We start from the raw sequence: 19,114 nt of genomic DNA, 5'->3' as shown, positions 1-19,114 counted from the left end.
CTTACAGAATCGTCTTCTCTCTCAGGTTAAGGTCCCTACTCTAGAATTCTTTCACAATGTCCTTGCCATCAGTCAGCAAAATACAAGAACAGTATCCTCTAAAACATGCATTTAAGTCAGCATTTGCCATGCAATAGTTAACAATGTTTATTAGAGCCATCCTGATCCTGTTCCAATCAGAGCTGTGCTACTTGAAGGCAGGTATAGAGATCGAAAAATATATAATTTTAAAAGACTGGGTCTTTGTCTAGAGCGATTAGACTGGGGACCTTGACACATCCTTCCTTTGTTTCTGTCCCCCCCACCCCACCCCCACCACAAAGAGGAAATGGACATTCCACAGAGGTCACCTCTTCCTTCTCCCTTCTGCCTTCCACTCAAGTCCCTACCATCACCACCACTAACAGTTTTACATGGGTTCCTATAAGGGTTCTACTTTTGCTGAAAAATTAGTCATTTGCCTAGAACAATGTGAAGGAAAATGAATAATCCCAGCACTTTGGGAAGCTGAGACAGGAAGATCACTTGAGCACAGGAGTTGTAGACCAGCCTGGGCAACAGAGTGAGACTTTGTCTCTATAAAAAATTTTAAAAATTAGCCAGGCAGAGTGGTGCACTCCTATAGTCCTAGGTACTCAGGAGGCTGAGGAAGGAGGATCACTTGAGCCCAGGCAGGAGTTCAGGATTACAATGAGCACTCCAGCCTGGGCAATAGAGCGAGACATTCTCTCTTAAAACACATACTCACCCAGTCCTTAGGTTCAAGTCCCTGTATCTCCTTCTTTTTCATTTGTACTCCCTACTTCTGGTCAATCTGGCCTTTAACCTAAGCAGCCTCACTTGCTGTGGTTGACTTGGAAAGAAAATCAGGGATGTAATAATGATTGCTTTTGAAAACATGAGACAGAAAACTTAATATTGTAAATATTTGTCACATTCTGTACTCAAATAATATGTATAAAGGCAAATAATTTCTTTTCTTAGTATAACTTTTAAAGTGCTCTTACAAGGCTCAGCACCCGTATCACAGTGGTTACGGTGCCAGCCACATACACTAAAGGTGGTGGGTTCGAACCTGGCCCAGGCCAGCTAAAACAACTGCAACAACAACAACAAAAAAAAAGCCAGGCATTGTAGTGGGCACCCGTAGTCACAGCTACTTGGGAGGCTGAGGCAAGAGAATCGTTTAAGCCTAAGAGTTTGAAGTTGCTGTGAGCTGTGACGCCACGGCACTCTACCAAGGGCAACATAGTGAGGCTCTGTCTCAGACATAGTAAGACCCTGTCTCAATAAATAAATAAAAGTGTTCTGGGCGGTGCCTGTGGCTCAGTGGGTAGGGCGCCAGCCCCATATACCAAGGGCCTAGACAAACTGCAACAAAAAATAGCCAGGTGTTGTAGCAGGCACCTGTAGTCCCAGGTACTCGGGAAGCTGAGGCAAGAGAATCGCCTAAGCCCAGGAATTGGAGGTTGCTGTGAGCTGTGACACCACAGCACTCTACCGAGGGCAATAAAGTGAGACTCTGTCTGAAATAAAGAAAGTGTTCTACAAATTAAAGTATGAATGAAATACTAAAGAATAAGGCAACTTACTGAAAGCCTCTAATGAGATTTGATGAGTGGATATTCATTTTGTTATTATGCTTTTATCAAATATGTTATATTTGAAACATTATAATGAGTGATTAAAAGCATTAAAATTCTAATATCTTATGTCCCACAGTTATTATATGTTATGTGTTAAGGAATATTTTCTTTTATAATTAAATGTCTCTGTTTAGTTAATTTATTAATATGTGAAATGGAGGGTTTGGATGATCTCGAAGGCCCTTTACAGCTCTGTGTTCATTTGGTACATACTAATGAACTGCACTTGGTTAAGATGGACTTGACCCACATTTTGGAAGAACACCAAATCATTTGGCACATTTGATTTCTAGGTAGTAAATTTCCCTTGATTATTAGGCTTTCCTCATGCTTTGAACCTTCTTGATTTACCGGCCTTCCTCTAAAAACTTCCTTCCCCTCAATATGCTGCAATTTTTGTTCTTGCCTGTCCTTTTTTTATTAACAGGGAAGAGTGAAAGTGAAAAAAGAGATTCCCTCATACTGATCACTACTTTCGGCCCTCACAAAACCTTAAACCAGCAGTTCTCAACCTGTGGGTCGTGACCCACAGGAACTGTATTAAAGGGCCACAGCATTAGGAAGGTTGAGAACCACTGCCTTAAACCAATCCAGTTCTGTTCATTGTATCCTTAATGTTCATATTAGGCACCAACAGGCAAATTTTATTCTGCTATTGGTAAGTTAAATCAAGCTCGGAACATAGCAAATTTCTTATAGCATTGGTTTTCAGCATTTTATTTTCATTTCTCGTAGTAAAAATATTATAGGACATGTATCTTCGAATGACTATAGTATCATATTGAATTCTGTACTCAAACCTGCAATTCTGATCCACTGACTTTGTTTTTCTGTTTTCCTTTCCTGCTCACACTTTGGACAGGACAATCTTTGTTCCCCTTCTGACATCCTTCAGCTAAACCTCAGCGTTAAAAGAACGGTTGAAACACTACTTTCTCTTGGGGCACATGCAGAAGAATCCAGTTTTATCTCTCTGTCTATCCAACTTCTGGGTTTTGTGGCATTTTATTGTACTTTAATGTTATCTCTCTGTGTGCTTTATTACTGGATCTTCCCCTCTAGCTGAAAGGCCGCATTACAGTGATTTTCCACCTCATCCCTGTGCTTGATAAAGGTTTGTTTCTTACTCAGAATTATTTATATATGGGCTTTTTTCCAACCCTGGTCATTGAAGAGCTAACCAATAAAGCAGATAAATCCTTTCCCAATAGGTACATATGAACAGCCCATCACATTAGTAAACATTTATGATTCCTAACAAAGAGTAAAAGACCAGCATTTTTTCTCCTGGTCATTCGTCCATTTTTCCTGACATATAGCTTTGTTTCTCTTACCATTATAAATTCTGGAGCATTTTTACTAATGTAATTCTGAATTTGTTCTTATAAAATGACATGTAGAACTTTATTTCCAAATGATACCATAAAACCCTCACCTGGCCATTCTTTCACACCTCAACATGAGTTGTTGAATGTGTTCTTCAGCTGCTAATAAGGAAGATAATCATGCTTTTCTGGTTTGGAGGGTACCTGGTCACTTAGATTTCCGCATTGAGCTGGGTCCTAAAATCCTAAATTCTTCTTGTATTGGTAGGCACAGGTCCATCTAAGCATTTGTTGTCTGGATATTTGGAAAGTACTGGCCATTTAATATCAATAGTTTTTAATCTGGTCAGAATGTTTGGTTTAAATATCTTGTAGGTTCCCTAGACTGCTAATCTGAGCCTAAATGTACAATTAAAGTAGGATACTGTGAGCAGATGGTTTCTAGCTGACCTTTCAGGGTAGGTACCTGTCCAGATTTACTGTTTGTTATTCTTAACTGAAATTCACTTCTAGAACTCTATTTAAAATTGGAATTTATGTAATTTTTAATATATTTAAGCCATCTTAATAGATGAACTTGTGTTTTATATGCTGTAGGGAGACTAGCAGATAAAGTATTAGGCAGCAATCACTGTGCTGTACTCAAGACTATGAATATTGGGGCCAGGCATAGTGGCTCACACCTGCAATCCTAGGACTCTGGGAGGCAGAGGTGGGTGGATTGCTTGAGCTCAGAAGTTTGAGACCAGCCTGGGCAAGAGTGAGACCAGAAATAGTAAGAAATAGCCGGGCATTGTGGCAGGCTTCTGTAGTCCCAGCTACTGGGGAGGTTGAAGGAAGAGTTCGAGTTTGAGCCCAAGAGTTTGAGATTGCTGTGAGCTATAACACCATGACACTCTACCCAGAGCAACAAAGTAAGACTCTGTCTCAAAAAAAAAAAAAAAAGACTGTGAATGTTGTCTTTCTCTTTCAGAATGCTTAGTATTTTAGCTGCCGGATATTAATGCTTAAAAACTATTTCATAATTGCAGTCAGACTCTAGTTCTCATAAATGGTGCTTCTGAACATTTAGGAATCTACTGAACTCTGTTAACAATTAGACAACTGAACTCAAGTGTGAGGAGAGATGGCAATGACATAATATCCTGTTGTAGAATTCAGCCTGGGGTCTTATTGCTTTGGTTTTCTTCCATAGTAAATGGGACAGTTATTTAACACATTAAAGGACTCTTGCCTGTTGATACTGAAACACTGAACACTGTGATGATGAAAACTTGTGTTTTATATAGTTGTAGTGCCTTCCACAGTTTGGGAGTTTGGATTTGTTTTATTTTTGAGATGTCTCTGAGTCAGTGATCATTCTCAAAGTTCTGTGGAATCTTTTCCCTTTTAAAAAACATAGTCTTATGTGTGGTTTACACATAGTAATTGTGCATTCTATTGAGAACACACAACATGCCCTCTTCCCCTGATCGGAAGACAAATGTGCAACTGGAAAGCCTCTGTCTCTGAGGAATGTCTAAAGCTCTTGGTCTCACAGGTCACAGGGCACTACTGAGAAGAGACCAGGAACTGGCCTGGGAGGAAATACTGTATGTCTCTTTCAGATCTGCACAACCCCACACAGATTCACCTTAAGTATAGTTAATCTATACTTGCAGTTACATTTAAAGGATTTCTTCAATGTTGCTACTTTTATTAGTTCAAAATATTACCTTGTTTTATCAAAATAAGAATTAAATAAAAAGAAAATGAGAAGCACAAGTACCCATAACTACCTCAAAAATAAATACTTGTTATATTTTTTATTGTAACTACTTTTATAAAACTTCCTAGTAATATAGTGAATGTTAATGAAAAATAGGGAAGAATCCAGCATCTTCTCTAATAAATTTGAATTATAATCTCTTTTTTTTAGTGGAACAGAATTTTTTGTTTTTTTTTTTTTTCAGACAGATCACCCTTGGTAAAGTGCTGTGGCATTAGCGCTCACAACTCAATTTCTTGGGCTCAAACGATTCTCTTGCCTCAGCCTCCCAAGTAGCTGGGACTACAGGCACTTGCCACAATACCCAGCTATGTTTTAGAGACAGATCTCACTCTGGCTCAGGCTGGTCTTGAACTCCTGAGGTCAGGCAATCCACCTGCCTCAGTCTCCCAGAGTGCTAGAACTATAGGCATAAGCCATTGAGCCCGGCAGAACCAGAATTCTTCTGCTTGTGAGAACAATCTCTTTTCTTTCTGAATAGTCTTAACAGAAAAGCTAATGATAAGTGTCATTCTTAACAATTTGTCTACAAATTAATGAGGTGTATCAGATAGAGGAACATAACTTCCTTAAACAAATAACTGTAAAGACTTTACATGCCAGTAATCCTAGCACTCTGGGAGGTGGAGGCAGGTGGATTGTCTGAGCTCGGGAGTTCAAGACCACAGTGAGCAAGAGTGAGACTCCTTCTCTACTAAAAACATAATAAATAGGCAGATGTTGTGGTGCGCACGTGTAGTCCCAGCTACTTGGGAGCCTGAGACAAGAGGATCGCAAGACTTTGGGGTTGCTATGAGCTATGATGTGACAGCACTCAACACCAGGGCAACTGAGCAAGACTCTGTCTCAAAAAAAAGACTTTTCATATATCAGTATTAAGATGTCCCTGACTAAACTCACATAATAGTTCTTCAGCATAATTCAATCCATTAAATACCAGGATATGAAAGACTTTACTTTTTTAAATACAATTCCATTTTAATTCAGATTTTTAATAATTCAGACTGGGCTTTCTGTGAATTATTCAAATTATGGGAAAGATTCTTAAATATATCTAAATCTCAAGAGCTAAGGATACACCAAGTTTCTTCTTGTGATCTTTGCCTGGTCTGTGAACTTGGTTTTCAGAATCAGGATTATAATGCAGATTGTAATGTATTTCTTCTCATGCAGTCTGAGTTATATCATGAAACCACATTGAATTCCTGTGATATGGAATTTACAAAGTACTTTCTCCTAAAATGTTGTATCTTTCAGTCTTGAGCCATTTGGTAACTTGAAACTGTTTTATTTTTATCTTTTATCTGCCTATTTTATAGATCTGCATTGATCTTTTATTTAAGTCAAGGATTCAGGATGATGCTTTCATTCCATGGTATTCTGTTCTTCCTCTGTCATATGTATAAATGTACACTACTTGTCAAATTTCCAATTTTCAAAATGGTCTTTGTTTAGTGGTACTATGTATTAATAAAGTGACAATGAGTGTCAGATACTACCTCTAACTCATATTTTACAAAGGTCAGTTTCCCAGGTACTGACTTTTCTTAGGTGATTATTATGAAGGGGAAAAGAAGTGCTTTATTTTTTCCTTTCAGTTCTATGATGCTCATCCTATTTTCTCTTTTGTTTGTTTTTATTTTATGTTGTCCCATTTCAGGAGCAATTATGTTTGCCTCTCCACATTTTGGAAGAGAAAGGTTTGAGCCAGGTTGCAGTCACGGTCCAGGCTCTCCTAGAACTTGCCCCACCCAAGCAACAGCAGCACCAATTATCTGCTGTTTAAGGACTCCCAGGACCTTGGGCAGTGACCTAGCCAAAAGAAGGGACAGGACATCGTGATTGCTGCTGCCAGCTGTCTGCTTAAACAGAGCTCTGATGTGTTCTTAGAAGGGACTGTTTCCGTGATTCCTAACAGGAATATTTTCTTTCATTTCTCCATTTTAGGGGAGGTCATATCCATTTCCATTGAATTTTTTATGAAGACACAGTGGTTTTTCTCCAATGAAACTTCTCTCATTACTGAGAACCCAACAATGTAGCCTAAACTGGCTGGGCTTTCCTAGAGAGCTGGCTTATTTCACATCAGAAAGCATATCTTGCCGGGTGCGGTGGCTGATACCTATGATCCTAGCACCTTGGGAGGCCAAGGCGATTGGATTGCCTGAGCTCACCGGTTTGAGACCAGCCTGAGCCAGAGTGAGACCTTGTGTCTAAAAATAGCTGGGCATTGTGGCATATGTCTGTAGTCCTAGCTACTTGGGAGGCTAAGGCAAGAGACTCACTTGAGCCCCAAAGTGTGAGATTGCTATGAGCTATGATGCTACAGCACTCTACCCAGGGCGACAAACCGAGACTTTGTCTCAAAAAAAAAAAAAAGCATATCTTCTCGGGAAAGTCTTGACCTCTCTCAGGGGCAGAAGTATGCTATTATCGCTACCTGGTCTCCAGACGTCTACAGTCCACTGGTTTCTAAACTTTTTTATTCATTAGACTCTCCTGGAGCATTTGTTAAAATATATATTTGGGCCAGGTGTGGTGGCTCACTCCTATAATCTCACCTGTTTGGGATGCTGAGAGGAGAGAGGATCACTTGAGTCCAGTTCAAGTGTTCAAAATTCGCTGGGCCCAGTGGCTCATGCCTATGATCCTAGCACTCTGAGAGGCCGAGACAGGTGGATTACTTGAGTTCAGGAATTCAAGACCAGCCTGAACAAGAGGGGGACTCCATCTCTACTAAAAATAGAAGAACTAGTCAGGCATGGTGGCAAGTGCCAGTAGTCCCAGCTACTTGGGAGGCTGAGGCCATAGGATTGCTTGAGCCCAAGAGTTTGAGGTTACTGTGATGTCAGGGCACTCTACCCAGGGCAACAGAGTGAGCCTCTGTCTTAAAACAAAAACAAAAAAAAAAGTTCAGGGTTTCAGTAAGCTATGATCACACTACTGCACTCTATCCTGGGTGACAGAGCAAGACCTTGTCTCCAAAAAAACAAAACACAAAAAACTTTGCTTTCAGTAGGTCTGGAGTGTAGCCTAAGAACCTGCATTTTCAGCACATTTCAGGTGTTTTTCATGTAGTAGAGGCCACTATTCCAAGATAGATATTTGTAAGTTTTGTGGCATTTGCAGCCACATTTAAAATTAAAAGCTACATTATGATGACTTGGATATTCTGGCAAAGGCAAAACAAAAACAAACAAAAAAGGCCTAGATTTTGTAGAGTGAAACAGTAAAGCAAATAAAGCCAGTGTTCTAGGCTTCCTTCCAATTCTAGTCCACCACTATGTCATCTTTTTTTTTTTTTTTTTTTTGTAGAGGATTGCTTATATATCATCCTGCTATTATCTAAATAAGGGATGTTCAACCTTTTTTCTTCTCTGCCGCACACACAGTGAAAGAACAAGAGTTGTCTTGGGGCTGGGTGCCTATAGCTCAGCAGCTAGGGCACCAGCCACATGCAGCAGAGCTGGCGGGTTCGAATCCAGCCTGGGCCTGCCAAACAACAATGACAACTAAAACCAAAAAATAGCCAGGCATTGTGGTGGGTGCCTGTAGTACCAGCTACTTGGGAAGCTGAGGCAAGAGAATCGCTTAAGCACAAGAGTTTGAAGTTGCTGTGAGTTGTGACACCATGGCACTCTAGCAAGGGTGACATAATGAGACTGTGTCTCAAAAAAAAAAAAAAAGTTGTCTTAGGCTAAACAGTAAATATTATATACAAACAAAAATGAAAGCTGATGAGCAAAATAAAAGGTCCGCACATACTTTTTGTGATATCCGATAACCACAGATAAGCAAAAAAGTCCTCATAAAATCAGCATGCAGGCCACAGGCTGCAAGTTGGACACACCTGAATTCTAAGTATTTTTACACAGGTTCCAAATCGTTCAGCTGGTGGCAGGTGTTGCTCTGTGACATCTGCATTGATTTCACTGAGCCACCCTCAACACCCCACCACCCCCACCATGCTGCTCCTGGACACCTGGACCTGCAGACACATTCCCTGCACAGCAGATGTACCTCTAGCTCCCAGCTAATGGAAGAGATGAGAAGAAAGCACAAGAGAATAAAGGAAAGCCAAGTTTCCTATACTTCTTACAGGTGTCTGCCAGTTTCTGTGGCTCAATTAAAGCACTTATGGTATCTTAAAAAACAGCTTCCTGTCGGCTGGGCGTGGTGGCTCATGCCTGTGTTCCTAGCACTCTGGGAGGCCCAGGCGGCTGAATGGCCTGAGCTCACAGGTTCGAGACCAGCCTGAGGAAGTGCAAGACCACATCTCTCAAAAATAGCCGAGCATTGTGGCGGGCACCTTTAGTTTCAGCTATTTGGGAGACGTGAGACAAGAGAATCGCTTGAGCCCGAGTTTGAGGTTGCTGTGAGCTGTGATGCTACAGCACTCTACCGAGGGCAACAAAGTGAAACTCTGTCTCCAAAACAAACACACACAAAAAAAAACAGCTTCCTTTCTACATCAAGCTCACCATCTGGCTCTGTCTTACATACTCAATTGAATGTGGAGTAAAAGGCCCCACGCTCACACACACAGTCTGGAGCTTTTATTCAAGTCTAAACCACCTGGGTTTTTCTTCCCTTGTATTTTCTTCCCCTATTAATCGTCAGTGATTTATCTCTTGGTGGTCACTGCCTTTGTAAACCAAGTAAAGAGAGTAAGTAAAGATAATAGTTACCTAGGGTTTTTTTTTTCCTGCAGTTGTTAACTGTTCTGGATTTTCTTTACCAGTGTGTGCATTTAAGCATAATGTTTTCCCCCTTTTTATCATGTAAATGTAGCATCTAAAAGTAGTTTGGGATAAAATCACATTGAGTCTTTACTGGCCAAAGTAAAGTTTTCTTTCTTGTTTTGGCAGAGAAACAAGTTTATCAGAACATTACCACTCTGTCCCAGTTTAAAGTTGTATAACATAGAATGTCTGAAGTTAAAGCCGTCCTTCAAGGTCCTCACAGAACTAAAGTTAAATGTCTTATTAGTGCTTACTGGCAGACCCCATTTTATTTACAATTCCAGACAGACCCACCAATCATATAACTGTTCAGAATTAAGCTGTCTACTTTTAAACTGTAGCTATTTTTCCTTTTAGTCACCATTTAACCTCAGTACAATCTCCAATTACATGGCATCAGAAATAGAAACTCAGCAAAGGACAGGACTGTTTTTAACAAATTATGCAATGAATAATTTCAAGAGACATTACATAATGCAATACTTGCAACATTTACAACTAATTTTCCCATAGGAATAAATGGAAATTTCAACTTTATAATTTTGCACCTAACATGAAACCTTATTAATGTATTTTTATCAAACTAATTCAAATTTATATGTGAATTGTTTAAAAAATTTTGGGTATAGTTTTGGTTGATAATGAAGAAAAGTAGCAAATATATTGAATTTTTTTTCTGTGTCAAAATGCAAAAACAAGTCATGATGCTTTTGTTGAATTTTTGTATTCACTGTTTTGTATGTATACTTTTTTTCTTAAGCTGGAAAGAATCTATTCAGTTTAACCTTTAGCCTTTAGTCTAGACTCCAATGTAAGATGATGACCTTATAACAGTTCCTGCAGACCAGAAGCAGTAACCTTCCCAGCACTGAAAGTATGAACAGGCTGAGAGTTCCCCCAGCAGGGCCCCTGCCACCTACAGAGATTTTATGTCAGTAGTTTCTAGGCTTTCAAGCTCAACTCTGGTTAGCACTCCAAACCAATTTTCTCTGGAAATAAACAGGTCTGGAGACAACTCAATGGGAGGAGGGGCCTTTGTATTTGGCTAGAACACAGAGTAGGAAAATGCTTAGTAGTAAGTTACTTCCCTTAATAGCTTTTTAAAATACAGCCTTACAGCTAATCAAGGAGTTTGTTATTTTTTTACTTTCTGTAGCTCTGCAGTGACTAATGATGTGTGACTATGCTGATGAGTCTCATGAACTTTTAAAACCTAAGCACTTAAATGGTTTTAGATATGAAGGAAACATGGATATTTAGAAGTTCTTTTATATATACATTGCAGTAATGGTTGATAGCAGATTTCTTTTTATTTCTGAAAATGTTGTAAACATGTAATTAGTAAAAAATTTTGTAAAACACTGTCCTATATTTGTATGTCTGTAAATATACTGTATAAGTTCTAAGTATAAATATGTCAATATCGTGTGTGTTATTTTAATTGCCTGTATGCCACCTTACACCTTGACATTAAAATAAAAGCCAACACTTCAGTAGCATGTAATGAGGCTGATTTGGTTTTTAGCTTTTTTGTTGTTGTTAATTGTTTCAGAAACAGGGTCTCACTCTATTGCCCAGGCTGGCCCAGGGGGGCCTTAAGGGACCCCCTTGCCTCAGTCTCCCAAGTAGCTGGGACAATAGGCACATGACATCATTCCCAGCTAATAAAGGCTCATTTGCAAATATTCATACCTCCAGCATGGTTCCATTAGCAAAGATGAATCAAGGAAAGGGTATCTAATTCCCTGAAGGAACATAAGTAGAAACTGGGTCTGAATTCATACCTTCAAGATAAACATTTAGTCTCTTAAGGAAGTACAAATAACAAGATTGCCCTCTATTAGAAGCTCCATATTAGAGGACTTAATTTATGAGGTATATGTGACAAATTAGGATAATTTTTCTCTCAGAAATTACCAGCTGTGCCATAAGGAAAGCTTTAACATCCCAGACATTTTGTTTTGATTTATCAAGGCAAGAATGACCTACTGGGCTCAATTCTTTTTAGGAGAAGGATAATGACAAATGATCAGCTTTACTGGGCGGCCAGCACAGGTTAGGTCTTTTCACAGGCCTCATCTCTATGAGTCTTAATCCCATATAAAGTGGGAACTGTTGACTAAACAAAGCAGGTATATACCCTAGTGTCTCTCTTGTCAAAAATACCTCCAAACCTTCAAGAGAATCTGGGTCTCCATCTTCGCTTTTTTTTTTTTGAGGCAGAGTCTTAACTATGTTGCTCTCAGAGAGTGCGTGGCGTCACACAGCTCACAGGAACCTCCAACTCCTGGGCTTAAGCAATTCTCTTGCCTCAGCCTCCCAAGTAGCTGTGACTGCAGGTGCCCACCACAACACCCAGCTATTTTTGGTTGTAGTTGTCATTGTTGGGCAGGCCCGGCTGGGTTCGAACCCACCAGCTCCAGTGTACGTAGCTGGCGCCCTAGCTGCTGAGCTAAAGGTGCAAGCCTTCATCACTATTTTTGAAACTATGTTATCCTAACACCCCATTTCTATCTTATTATTTATATCCCTACCTACTTCCCAGAAAAGTCATAGAAGCAGCTTATTATAGGATATGTGTATTCTATGCCACTGCCACTCCCTGACAAAAACACTAAAGTGATAGCCAGGCATAGTGGCTCACACCTGAATCCTAGCACTTTGTGAAGCTGAAGTGTGAGGCTCACTTGAGGCCAGGAGTTTGAGACTAGCCTGGGCAACATAGGGAGACCTGCTCCCCCCCACCCCCCAGCTCTACAAAAAATAGAAAAATTCACTGAGTATGGTGGCACACCTCTGTAGTCCCAGCTACTCAGGAAGCTGAGGCAGGAGGATCACTTGACCCCAGAAGTGAGGCTGTGAGCTATGATGATGCCACTGCACTCTAGCTTGGGCAGTAGAGCAAGACCTTGTCTTAAGGCTGAGTTCAAGGCCAGCCTGGGCAATAGAGAGAGATCCTGTTTCTAAATTGCCCTGTCACAAAAAAGAAAAACAAGACACTAAAGTGATAATCTACATGGCAGGCAGGAATTAACATTTATTAAAATTTTACTGCCTATGTATTATGATAGACAACTTGATAAACATCACCTTATAATTCTTACTGAACTTCACTTTTTCACAAGAGGTTGACAAATCGGATAAAATCAGAATCAGAGACATGACAGGAATTACTGAAAATTTTAATGCATTGCTGTAACCAAGCCCCTGAACTCTTATTCTGGTGAGAAAGAGCAAGAAGAATCTTGACAAGGCTACCAGAAATACTTCTTTCCAGCAGAATCCAAAAGAAGAGGAAGCCCTAAATCATTGTAGTCCTAATTCACAATTTAAAAACGAATATAACAGGCAAAGCGAAATAAGCAGGCTTTATCTGTGAATGTCGACTTAAGAAACAGCCTGCAGGCGAGGTATCTATAACGGGACAAGGTGCTTCTGCCTCCACGTCGTCATTCCCATCTTCAGAACACCAGAGGAAAGGACAAATGATAACTTGGTCACTTCTTGCTTCTCCGCTTATCCTTGTCTTTGCCTTTACCTTTTGAATCCTTGTTATCATCTTTGTCCCTTGGCAGTTTGAAACCACCAATTTCCCTCCGTACCACAGTGCCTCGCCACCAGGCCTGGAGCTGGAAGACAAAGGGGGAGTGAGTACAACTTACACCTGACAAGCTGCATTCTTTCCACATAAAGGGATTGTCTGACAAGGTAACTTCTGTCTGAAGAATGTTCTCTATCTTAAGGCATCATGTCTAGAAGCAAAGAACAAAAGAATGGCCCTTTCTGGGATATAAAAGTGGCCAGGCAGTTAAACAGTACAGTGATGTGTATAGGACACACACACAGCTTAAGCTATGGATGCAAGAATGTTTTCAAGGAGTTCTCAAAATTTTAAAAAGGAATTAGATGAGACCAATTTTTCCTTCATACTTAAGACACATGACTTCCATATTCTGCTTCCCTTTTGGGGGGTCCGGGTTCCCCATATCTAATAACCAGCTGATTCCAAAGAAATATTATTTATATAGGCCAAAGACAAAAGGAAGCACTCAGTCAAAAATGCGCAGGTAAGTGTAGATGACTTCAGGGGCCTTGTTGGTGCATGTCGTATCTTTAGTGACTCATTAGAGGGTCAATTCTCTTACTTTAAAAAAGGATTTATCTTAGTTGTTAGATAACAACTCTCAGTACAGTCCAGGCTACTTTAAAATCAGACTAAGCCCTAATGATTTACAAAGCAAATCACTAGGAAAAAGAAAACAAAAGTGGTCTTCAGTTAGTTCTTACATTTTTGCTCTAAATCCAGTAATCTTGACAAATGGAAAATACCATAGAAGCTTGATAAATACTTGCTACATATATAATCTGACACCCTCCTAACAGAAAGCTCAAACTTGGTTTGGGTACCTACCTGGTCCTAAATGTACTTTAAAATTTGCTTTTTTCAGTACACTTCCTAATATACAACCCAAACTACAGCTTACCCACTAGGGTCTCAGTCTTCAGAAGGGCCATTCTCCAGACAACAGTTTCAGTTCAGCTGATACTATTTTTGCGTTACACTTTTGCTTGAAAATACAGAACCTTTGTAAGTTGACCCAAGGGACTGTAACAAACTGATCAACATAAGGAGGTCAACATAAGGAACAAGGCCTACTGTACCGATAACCTACATGTGGGGCACATTCAGGCTATGACAATTAGCTCAACTTAAGGAGGTGGTCGATGTAGGGAGGTGGTCAACCATGAAGAATCTGCAGTATTTCACAATATCTGGGACCTGCAAGTTTCATCATTACTAATGTAAACAAGTTCACATAAAATCTCCCTATTTTTGTCTAAGCTGCTGCTTATCCCTTCTACCTTTTTTAAAAGCAGCTTTTATCAGAACTCAGCAAATAGTCTGGCCTGATTTATAAATAGGATTTTTAAGAAGCAGTTAAGATATTAAAAAGATTTGTTCTGTCAAGCGCTGGTATGGGTTAGAAATAGTAGTCTCATATTTGACCTCTGGACCTAGGTTTTACCTCCATCACTAACCACCTCTTTTCCACATTAAGAGCAGGCGGCATGTCCTTTTCTATGTTCACTGTCTCCCTGCATTGGAGGGAGACTGCCTTGGCAAATTGCATTAATAACAAAAGGCCGCACGTCCTCACAGATCTCCTGTTCTGTGGTAGACTGCTACGTGTGCGGCACATGAATGAGAAATGCTTCACACTTCTCAGCATTAGTTTTCTACCTTTATGATGCTTCTTAATTCCAAGAGATCCTGTTCTATCTTCTTCCTGCTCTTCTCCTTTTCTATACGATCTTCGATGATGACCTGTTCGTACTCCCTTATCTGCAAAAGTAGACATTAATCATATGTCACAGTACTCTCTTAGCAGAACTGGGACCCAGCCAGCCCTGCACTTTTAATATAAAATTTAAAGATAAAACATGCTAAATCTGGCTTGGCGCCTGTAGTTCAGTGCACTGGGACTGACAAGCTTGAACCCGGCCCGGGCCTGCTAAACAGCGATGACAACAACAACAACAAACAATAGCTGGGTGTTGTGGTGGGCACCTGTAGTCCTGCTACTTGGGAGGCCGAGGCAGGAGGGTCACTTGGACCCGGGGGTTTGAGGTTGCTGTGAGCTGTGACGCCATAGCACTCTGCTGAGAGTGACATAACAGGACTCTGTCTCAAAAAAAAAAAAAAAAAAAAAAGCTAAAGAGGGCGGCGCCTGTGGCTCAGTGAGTAGGGCGCCGGCCCCATATGCCAAGGGTGGCGGGTTCAAACCCAGCCCCGGCCAAACTGCAACAACAACAACAACAACAACAACAAAAATAGCCCGGCGTTATGGCGGGCGTCTGTAGTTGCAGCTGCTGGGGAGGCCGAGGCAAGAGAATCGTGTAAGGGCGGCGCCTGTGGCTCAGTGGGTAGGGCGCCGGCCCCATATGCCGAGGGTGGCAGGTTCAAACCCAGCCCCGGCCAAACTGCAACAGAAAAATAGCCGGGCGTTGTGGCGGGTGCCTGTAGTCCCAGCTGCTCAGGAGGCTGAGGCAAGAGAATTGCATAAGCTCAAGAGGTTGCTGTGAGCTGTGTGACGCCACGGCACTCTACCGAGGGTGGTACAGTGAGACTCTGTCTCTACAAAAAAAAAAAAAGCTAAAGATGAACCAAAGAAAAACCAAAACCATACTGGATCCCTAAATTATAAATATTTGCATTTTTTTTTTTTTTTTTTTGTAGAGACAGAGTCTCACTGTACCGCCCTCGGGTAGAGTGCCGTGGCGTCACACGGCTCACAGCAACCTCTAACTCTTGGCCTTACGCGATTCTCCTGCCTCAGCCTCCCAAGCAGCTGGGACTACAGGCGCCCGCCACAACGCCCGGCTATTTTTTTGTTGCAGTTTGGCCGGGGCTGGGTTTGAACCCGCCACCCTTGGCATATGGGGCCGGCGCCCTACTCACTGAGCCACAGGCGCCGCCCTAAATATTTGCATATTAATTTTATAATTGTTCCCTGAATTTTTTCAGTTTGAATAATTCAAGTTTAAGGTTTAAAATCTTTCATAAAAATAAAATACTAATTAACTCAATGTATGATTAATGACCTCACAATAAAATGGTTATTTTAAACTTTGGAAGAATGTACATATACAGATAGCAACTGTCTTTTAAAAGAAAAAATTGGGGGGCGGCGCCTGTGGCTCAGTCGGTAAGGCGCCGGCCCCATATACCGAGGGTGGCGGGTTCAAACCCGGCCCTGGCCAAACTGCAACCAAAAAATAGCTGGGCATTGTGGCGGGCACCTGTAGTCCCAGCTACTCCGGAGGCTGAGGCAAGAGAATCGCTTAAGCCCAGGAGTTGGAGGTTGCTGTGAGCTGTGTGAGGCCACGGCACTCTACCGAGGGCCATAAAGTGAGACTCTGTCTCTACAAAAAAAGAAAAGAAAAAATTGGGGCTAGACATGGTGGTACATGCCTGTAGCCCTAGCTCCTGGGAAGGCTGCACCCAGGAGTTAGAGGCTGCTGTGAGCTATTAGTGCCACTCTATGCCAGCCTGGGCAACAGAGTAAGACTGTGTCTCAAATAAATAAATAAATAAATAAACAAACAATCTGGGAAATTCTTTTTTTTTATTTTTTTGAGACAGAGCCTCAAGCTGTCACCCTGGGTAGAGACCCGTGGCATCATAGCTCACAGCAACCTCCAATTCCTGGGCTCAAGCGATTCTCCTGCCTCCGCCTCCCAAGTAGCTGGGACTACAGGTGCCCACCACAATGCCTGGCTATTTTTTGGTTATAGCCGTCATTGTTGTTTTGCGGGCCTGGGCTAGATTCGAACCTGCCAGCTCAAGTGTACATGGCTGGCACCTTAGCCAATTGTGCCACAGGCACTGAGCCAATCTGGGAAATTCTATACTTATTCAATAATGAAACCATAATCAGAAGCTTTTTAGAAATCATCATTTTCAAGTAGAAATAATAGTATCTCAGCCGGGTACAGTGGCTCACACCTGTAATCCCAGCACTCTGTGAGGCCAAGGAGGGCAGATTGCCTGAGCTCACAGGTTAGAGACCAGCCTTAGCTACAGCAAGGTTCTAAAAATAGCTTAGCTGTCTCTAAAAATAGCTGGGTGTTGTGGCGGGCACCTATATAGTCCCAGCTACTAGGAAGGCTGAGGCAAGAGAATTGCTTCAGCCCAAGAATCTGAGGTTGCTGTGAGCTGTGATACCATGGCACTCTACCAAGGGTGACAAAGTGAAACTCTTTGTCTCAAAAAAAAAAAAAAGAAAGAATAGTATCTCACAGAGGGTTAAATAAGCTCTATGTGTAAAATACTATAAGAGTGCCTGGGACAGAGTAAGTACTGTGTAAGTGTTAGCTTCTGCTCTTGTCCCATGGTCACCATCATCATCTAAAGTTCTAAACTGGATCCCACTGGTTTGCAGGCATACCTCTTTTTTATTTTCCTGTCACCCCAGATAGAGTGCAGTGGCATCATCACAGCAGGCACATGCCACAACGCCCAGCTAATTTTTCTCTTTTTAGTAAAGATGAGGTTTTGCTCTTGCTCAGGCTGATCTCAAACTCTTGAGCTCAAATGATCCTCCTGCCTGTGGCTTCCCTGAATGCCAGGATTACGTGTGTAAGACACCAAGCCCAGCACACTCTTCTACTTTTGACTAAAAAGTGCATTACCCAACTATGTAGCTACCACTCACTACCTCAGTGAGTAGCCTTACCATCTTTGCAAGGTCTTGGAGGTGTGCTAAGTCACTGGCCTTTGCAGCTTTGAGAGCATTTAGTTCATTCTGTTTCATTTCTGTGTCCTTATCAAATTTCTCCATCCAGAATTCTAGCTTCTCCTCAAGTTTCTAGTAGGAAAGAACATTAAAACATGGCATCCACAAGACATAAAGCAGAATATACTGTATGATTCTATTCATACAGGGGGTTTCAAGAGCAACCAAAAAAAATTTTTTTTTTTTTTGCGGTCTTAGCCAAGGCCGGGCTTGAACCCACCACCCCTGGTATATGGGGCCCGTGCCCTACTCCTTGAGCCACAGGGGCTACCCACAACCAACATTTTTTTATAGTAAGAGAAGTCAGAACAGGTTACTTACCTGGATAGAGGGTTAGGTTTTTGATTAGTAATGGGACATGAGCAAGACCTCTAGGACACTGTAAAATGTTCTCTGTGTGGTAGTTATGTGGGGGTATGTGTGTATGTATATACACACACACACACACACACTCACCATACTATTAATTCAATATTTATGCACTTTACTGTGGGGATTACTCAATTTAAAAATTGGGGGAGGGAAAAAATTGGGAGAAGAAGAGCTTCCAGATATCTGGATAAGGGAAGTTACAGTGAAGAAGAAAGAAGTAAAAGATAGGGGGAAATGTCTGAAGGATAAGGAATAAATCAGTCATATCTTTGACAGCACTAAGTATTAGTCAAGAACGATGCTTTGTCCTAAAATTCTATTTATTTTTTTTTTGAGACAGTCTCAATTGGTCACCCTTGGTAGAGTGCCATGGTGTCTTTGCTAACAGCAACCTCAAACTCTTGGGTTCAAGTGATCCTCTTGCCTCAGGACTACAGGCACTCACCACAACACCTGGCTATTTTTTACAGACAGGGTCTCACTGTGACTCAGGATGGTCTCGCACCTGTGAGCTCCAGCAATCCACCTGCCTCCCAAGTGCTGGGATTACAGGCATAAGCTACCGTGCCCAGTCCTAAAATTCTAAAAGAAAATGTGGTTCTAAGATTTTATACCTAGCCAACCTAGCATTCAAATGTGAGAGAAAGAAAGACTATACACAATCTTTCTGAAAGAGTTACTCAAGGATGTACTATAGCACAATAAAATGAAATGGGAGTGAAAACAGTAAAATGTATATTTAAGCTATATAATACATGATGCCTTTTTTTTTTCTTTTGAGACAGAATCTCACTATGTTGCCCTTGGTAGAGTGCCTTGGCTTCCCAGCTCACAGCAACCTCAAACAAACCTCAGAGCAAACTCACAGCAAACTCTTGGGCTTAAGCAATTCTCTTGCTTCAGCTTCCCAAGCAGCCAGGACCTACAGGCACCCGCCATAATCTCTGGCTATTTTTTGGTTGTA

General features: G+C 41.3%; 2 protein-coding genes across 13 annotated transcripts in view; one reads left to right on the top strand and one right to left on the bottom strand.

Annotated features, from left to right (window-relative positions):
* The window catches only part of LRCH3 (leucine rich repeats and calponin homology domain containing 3), a 144,368-nt gene extending 133,382 nt beyond the window's left edge, over positions 1–10,986 (top strand). For 6 of the 10 annotated variants that reach the window (XM_053564534.1, XM_053564532.1, XM_053564541.1 and 3 more), the window contains one exon: positions 2,509–6,230. In XM_053564534.1, the coding sequence (XP_053420509.1) occupies positions 2,509–2,712 (204 nt within the window). In that variant the 3' untranslated portion in view covers positions 2,713–6,230. Of the gene's footprint in view, positions 1–2,508; positions 6,231–6,399 lie in introns of those variants that run through there. The other 4 variants (XM_053564537.1, XM_053564533.1, XM_053564536.1 and 1 more) reach the window with 2 other exon arrangements.
* A 1,401-nt stretch (positions 10,987–12,387) lies between these two features.
* Positions 12,388–19,114, bottom strand: part of IQCG (IQ motif containing G) — a 45,467-nt gene continuing 38,740 nt past the window's right edge. The window contains exons 8-10 of one of the 3 annotated variants that reach the window (XM_053564510.1): positions 17,719–17,850; positions 14,724–14,825; positions 12,391–13,110 (exon numbers count right to left, since the gene is read on the bottom strand). In XM_053564510.1, coding sequence (XP_053420485.1) covers positions 12,979–13,110; positions 14,724–14,825; positions 17,719–17,850 — 366 coding nt within the window. In that variant the 3' untranslated portion in view covers positions 12,391–12,978. Of the gene's footprint in view, positions 13,111–14,723; positions 14,826–17,718; positions 17,851–19,114 lie in introns of all 3 variants that reach the window. The other 2 variants (XM_053564509.1, XM_053564511.1) reach the window with 2 other exon arrangements.

The sequence above is a fragment of the Nycticebus coucang genome, chromosome 16 (assembly GCF_027406575.1).
Source record: "Nycticebus coucang isolate mNycCou1 chromosome 16, mNycCou1.pri, whole genome shotgun sequence".
NCBI classification, from domain to species: domain Eukaryota; kingdom Metazoa; phylum Chordata; class Mammalia; order Primates; family Lorisidae; genus Nycticebus; species Nycticebus coucang.
The sequence above is the reverse complement of the archived record's forward strand: the minus strand, read 5'-3'. Positions and strand labels throughout refer to the sequence as shown.